This window comes from Monodon monoceros, unplaced genomic scaffold (assembly GCF_005190385.1).
Source record: "Monodon monoceros isolate NGI ecotype Baffin Bay Population unplaced genomic scaffold, NGI_Narwhal_1 Super_Scaffold_13, whole genome shotgun sequence".
NCBI lineage: Eukaryota > Metazoa > Chordata > Mammalia > Artiodactyla > Monodontidae > Monodon > Monodon monoceros.
Window position 1 is genome coordinate 31,434,525 of NW_021703769.1, and position 6,189 is coordinate 31,440,713.

Sequence of the window (6,189 nt, forward strand, 5' to 3'; positions counted from 1 at the left end):
GAAGGAAGGAAGGAAGAAGGAAAGAAAGAAAGAAAGAAAGAAAGAAAGAAAAAAGATATAAAGAAAGAAAGAAAGAAAGAAAGAGAGAGAGAGAAAGAAAGAAAGAAAGAAAGAAAAAGAAAGAAAGAAAAGAAAGAAAGAAAGAAAAAAGATATAAAGAAAGAAAGAAAGAGAAAGAAAGAAAAGCCCCACAACTACATTAGGAAGACAAAGGTTTCAATGGAACAAAGGTGATGAGAACAGTGGTAACTCACTTGAGTAAACATCAGAATCATTCAGGGTTGGGTAAAATGCAGATGCCTAGGCCCTAGCTCAGGGGATTCCCATTCAGTAGGGGCCCAGGAATCTGACTTTGTACTATTGTACCAAACATACTTTGTATCATTTCCCCTGGGGAATTTTGTGCATTTGGTTGATAGGTAAGTTTCATAAACACTGGGTTCAGAGCTTACGAGCCTCAAAGTTGTGATAACAAAATTGGTTTTTCTTGCAGGAATTAAGTTATAAATAGGAAGATGCCTCTTATACCTGTATGTGTATTATATTATCATAAATGAAAAATAATCACTGGGTTGATTAAAAAGGACCACAAACCTAAATAGCACTGAGAATAAGGGAAAAACTGGAGTTGAAAGGAGATAAAAGGGAAAAAGATGATTAAAAACACATCATCAAAATGAGCACAATGGTGGACCAAGAAGATGTGACACAAATTGCCCCCCTCAAACAGAGCCACTGGTAGTCCAGTGCTGGCCTACAGCTATTTACATAAATAAAACATGTATCAGATTTGTCTGAAGCTGCTATTAGAAATTTTACTTTATAAATTTACAATAGATCAAGGACTTACAGAACATCTCATGCAAATATATGCAAATAAGCACATGGATGTATGGAAAAAAGAAAGGCAAGAATGTCCTTCCCTCTTTTTTGCAACTAAACCCTGTAATCTTATTTTAAAATCATCTCTGCCACAAAGTCACCAAAAACAAGAGTACATACTGTATGATTCCATTTTTACGAAGTTAAAAAATAGGCAAAACTAAACTATGATGCTAGAAATCAGATCAGTGGTTGCCTGGGATGGGAGGAATGACTGGTAAGGGGCACAAGGAAACTTTCTAGGGGATGGAAATGTTCTATATCTTTGGGTAGTGGTTACAGGAAAAACTTCGCACATGCTATCTTGACTTGAAGCTGCCTTGGCTAACCTAGTTAATGTGGCTTCTAAGTAGTAACCTGCCTAAAATGCTGCTTTTGCTTTTGTGTTTGGTAAGGTTCATGGTTATATGACATGCCTGTATCTGAAGCAGATGTGGTGTATCGGGGCATGGCCCAGAGCTGGGAGGTTCAGGAGCCTCACTCTTGTCCACATTTGGGAGAACATGAGCCACAACTGGAGAAATCAAGTCTCCTTTTGCCTCGATAGATGGGCACGCATTTGAATCTGGAGTAAGGCCAACGTTTAGAGCTGAAGTGAGGAAAGAGGCAACCTGGGCCACCTCCATGTTTACCCCTACCCAACATCCTCACCTGTCGATAGCGATGGCCAGCAGGGCATTGGTGGAGACATAGAGTGAGACGGTACGCAGGTAGTTGACAGAGGCACAGAGCACATGGCCGTGCTTCCAGGAGAGCTGGCGCACCACATAGTAGTCCATCTCGAAGGGACAGCAGACAATGGCCACCAGGAAGTCGGAGATGGCCAGGTTAGCAATGAGCAGGTTGGTGAGGTTGCGCAGCTTCTTATAGCGGGCAAGGGCAGTGATAAAGACAAAATTGCCAATGCCACAAATCAGCATGATGCCCACAAGTGCCACCCCGATAATGATCTTGGCTGCAAAGAAGGTGTGAGTCTTGGTCATATCCTCATCCTCATCTAGAGGGAGGTCGTAATCACCATAACTGAAGTTGAAGGGGAAGGAGGAGGCATGGTCTTGGGGTATACTGAAGTTAGCTGCAAAACTAGTGTTTCCATTCTGGGCTGCCATGGTGAAGCTTGCCAGTGAGTGGTATGCAGGAGTCTCCGCGGTCTGAGTACTCTGAGCTGGGGGTCCAGACCCTCTGCTTTCATGAGGTCAGAGATCTTAGCACCCTGCCCACATCTGTGGGGAGTCAAGACGCCATCATGGATCCTGGAAGGAGACACAACCAGTTGATAAAATATAGGAGAACACCTGGTAGCATCCTCCCAGAGTCCCCCCAGGTATAGGCAAAATGTAGGAGAACACCTGGTAGCATCCTCCCAGAGTTCTCCGAGGTATAGGCCAACCAGACGCAGTGCCTAACCCACAGACAGAACTACCCACGGCACAGAGGGGAGGACACATGAGTTCCGGAAATTGGGAAACCCTCTATTGGCTGTTTGGCTATTGAGAGGGACTGGGCATGGGATGGACTGGACTCCCCAGAGACACCCAAGAAGAATGTGTATCTTTGCCCTTTGTCCAGGGACCAGGACCAGTTTGACTGCCCAGTCACCCTCCCCCCAGCAGCCCCCACAGGGGTCTTCTGTAAGTTTTTCCCAGCTGCTCAGGCAGCTGACCCAGGACTCTATGGCAGTCACAACACTGTGCCAGCTGTTGGCCAGGGACAATGAAGCCAGAGGACGGTGATACAGCAGGGTCCTTCCCCCAAAGCAGGGACTGCTCCCTCTGTCCTGGCCAGTCCACAGACTTGGAAATCACCATTTTCACATGGACAGGCTGAGTCAACTTGGGCCAGTGATTTATGCTCTCTGAATCCGAGTTTTCCTGTAAACCAAATTCCTATTGCCTAGCCCAGGGCCTGGCACAGAGTAGGGGCTGGATAGGAATCTGCTGAAGGAATGAATGAGGATCCTGACCAGGACTCTGCAGGTGGAGGGGCCTGTGGGTGAGAGGGAAATCTGCTGTGCTACTGGGCCGCTCTAGAAGGAAGTCCTCTGTCTGCTCCCCTTCCCTGTCTCCACACTTTTGAGCTGTCCCTTCACCAGGCCCCCAGCTCCCCTTCCAGAATCAGCCTTGATTGGGAGGTACCACATCTTGTCACCAAAGTCTGTGTCCTCTGAAAGTGGTGGCTGCTCCAAGACCTCGCTTAACTGAAAACAGCCACCCAAGGGGCGTGGGGGGAGTGTCAGTGAGGACCCAGGAGGGCCTGAGGGCTGACCTGTCTCTTATGGCCTAAGTCCTCTACATTCTTGGTGCCTCCAGATGCCCGCGGGGGAGGAAATAAGTCTCTGAAGTACTGAGCCCTCAGGAGATTGGGCACTATTGGGTTCGCTGTGTCTGACCGACTGGAAAAAGAACCCAGATCCAGCACCTGCGGAATGGGGTTCCCGGCCATCCAGCCATGAACCACCTTCCCCCACCTCTTAGCACACCTGGAAAGGACTCCAAGTGTGGGGGCTGTGGGGTGCTGGAAGCAAGAAGTGGACCAAACTGGACAGTAGGTTTGGCCCAGCCCTCTGAGAAGAGAGGGAGAACGAAGGACAGGAACTGCTCCCGGAAGGGACAGCAGTCGCAGGGTGGCGGGGACACTCCAACCTGCGGCGCGCCTGCCTACTATGTACCCGAGGGGAGGCTCAAAACCGCAGCTGGGGGCGTCCTCTTTTTGGGTCGCCTCTCCGTCTCATGCGAGACCCCAACCCCCACAGACACTGCACAGCCTGAGACGGAGAAGCGGGAGTTGCGCCCTCTCGGCTTCTACGTTCGGCTGCTCTTCGGTCCCGGGACCTGCGAGGAGACAGCGGGCGCCCGGGCTAGAGCAGGTCCCTCCCCGTTACCGCTGGATGCACTCGCTGCCCTTGACCAGCCCGCTCCAAGATCCCCGTCCTTCCTCTCCCTTATTAACCACCCGGCACGGCCGCGCGGCTCCCGGAGGCGCTGCCCCAGCAGGGGCGGAAATCGTCGGAAATTTAAGCTCGAGAAGCAAAGCCTGTGAGATCTCTGGGCGGGAAGAAAACTGAGGGTGGAGGGAGGAGACGGTGAACGGGCATTTTCCCAGAGAAAATTCCTCCCCTTTCCTGCTCACCTTCCCGAGGGTGCCCCCCGCCCACGCCCTCCCCTGCAGTTTGGCGCCCGCCCACCCACTGACTCCCTCGGTCTGCGGCCTCACTGCCCAGTCCCAGCCTACGGTCCCCGGCCTGGTCATCTGAGGGCACCCACACCTCTAGTGCGAGCCAGCCAGGGCGCATCCCTAGGGCGGCAGTAGGCAAAGCGTCCCGAAGACCCCAGAGAAAGAAGTGGGCATCGGACCCCTCAGCCCGGGCGACGCCCCCCACCCGGCCACTGGAACCCCGGGACTGCGCGGAGCTCTGCACCTACGGGCTTCCGCGCTTCCCTGTCCACCTGGCGGCCTCGGGGACCCGCACTTTCACTGCGCAGGAGGTGTTCCTCTTTCTTCCTGGCTCAGCGCGCTTCCCAGGCGAGTCGCGGTCTCCGGGTTCCCGCTAGAGTTGGCGCTCCGCCCGCGAAGCTCTTCCCGGCTTCTGGGGCGCGGCCGAGTGCGCCCGCCCCGCACTCGGCTCCGCCCCTGGGTCCCCGCCTGTCTCTGCGCGGAGGCGAAGGGTGGGCACTTGGCTCCTGCAACTGGTGCTCCCCGGGCGCCGGACGCATGGAGCTCTAGCCTCCTTGGCGCGGGTGGGTCCCTCTAGAGAGTTTCTGAGCCCTCCGTACCCCCGTGTGAATGGAACGCAGTAGCCTTTTATTTTTTTTTAAACATCTTTATTGGAGTATAATTGCTTTATAATGGTGTGTTAGTTTCTGCTTTATAACGAAGTGAATCAGCTATACATATACATACATGCCCATACCCCCTCCCTCTTGCGTCTCCCTCCTACCCTCCCTACCCCAACCTGTAGGTGGTCACAAAGCACCGAGCTGACCTCCCCGTGCTATGCAGCTGCTTCCCACTAGCTAGCTAATTTACATTTGGCCTTTTAGATAATGCGATTCCGAAGAACCCGGGAGGCCCTCTGCACCCCTAGGTGGCGCCCCAAGGGGGTCGCCAGTGAAGGAGCCGAGGATCCGAGGACCCTGTCTTCCAGGGAGTCCAGTGACAGTGTCTGCTCCTGCTACACAGTGACTCCTTCTGGAGGAGCCCAGGGTGCATTCCATCGTTCCGGGAGCTGGTGCTGGGGATACTCCGGCGAGTGGCGAATGGGACTTTAGGGTTGTGGGGGAGGAGATCCCCGGGAGGAAGCTGGGGACCGGGGGCAGCTTACCCTGCTCAAAGCTCCGATCCCGAAGTCCTCACTAAAACCTGAGATGTCCACAACTGCCAAAGTCCTTGGTCATTCAAAGACCATCCCAGCTGGGCCGCCCGAGCCCTCCACTTTGTTTACAACAGGCTCTGATTTTAGGCATTTTCTATTGCCTCTCTGGTCCTTGGTTTCCTTATACATTGAGCGAGGGGATCAAACTCTCAGGACCTGCGAATTCTGATGACTGGTAGCTGCAAAGCACAGAGGGAAGCTCTGGCTTTACAGAATTGGAACTGGAAACTGTGGCAGGAGACTGAAGGTCTAAAGGGATTCCCTGCTGTTAAATCTCAGCCAATGATTATTGACAGCTTGGAATATGGACTCTGCTTTGTCAGCTCTTCCCATCTTTCCAGAGAGTCTGGGATTTCAGAACTTTATAAATAAAGTTGGGTTAGTTAAAACAAAACAAAAACCCTGTGTTGGCCAAAGAGAACGTATCTCAGAATGAATATAGTCCACTGGGATGCCAACTTAAAATACCTGAATAGATGATTAAGAAACCTTTTGGGTGGTGACATTATGTGATTCTTCTGCCTTTCACCTTATGTAGAACTAACCCCCCCCTCCTTCTCCTCTTTAAGTTTTTTTTTCCAGATGTATTGGATATAATTAACATATAACATTGTGTAAGTTTAAGATATACAACGTGAACATTTGATACATGTATACATTGTGAAATGATTACCACAATAAGGTTAGTTAACACATCCATCACCTCACATAATTTTTTTTTTTGATGGTGAGACCATTTAAGATTTACTCTCTCATCAACTTTCAAGTATATAATACAGTATTGTTAACTGTAATCGTCATGCTGTATATTAGATATCCAGAACTTATTCATCTTTTAAGTGCAAGTTTGTACCCTTCAACCAACATCTCCCCATTACCTCTCCAGCCCCTGGCAACCACCATTCTACAATATTCCATTATATGTATATCTCATC

The 6,189-nt window shown here is 50.8% G+C and overlaps 1 protein-coding gene across 2 annotated transcripts in view; it reads right to left on the reverse strand.

The window, feature by feature from the left end:
- The window catches only part of PROKR2 (prokineticin receptor 2), an 11,752-nt gene extending 5,798 nt beyond the window's left edge, over nt 1-5,954 (reverse strand). The window contains exons 1-2 of one of the 2 annotated variants that reach the window (XM_029221705.1): nt 5,931-5,954; nt 1,534-1,979 (exon numbers count right to left, since the gene is read on the reverse strand). In XM_029221705.1, coding sequence (XP_029077538.1) covers nt 1,534-1,979; nt 5,931-5,954 — 470 coding nt within the window. Of the gene's footprint in view, nt 1-1,533; nt 1,993-5,930 lie in introns of those variants that run through there. The other variant, XM_029221706.1, reaches the window with a different exon arrangement.
- Between the last annotated feature and the right edge of the window lie 235 nt (nt 5,955-6,189).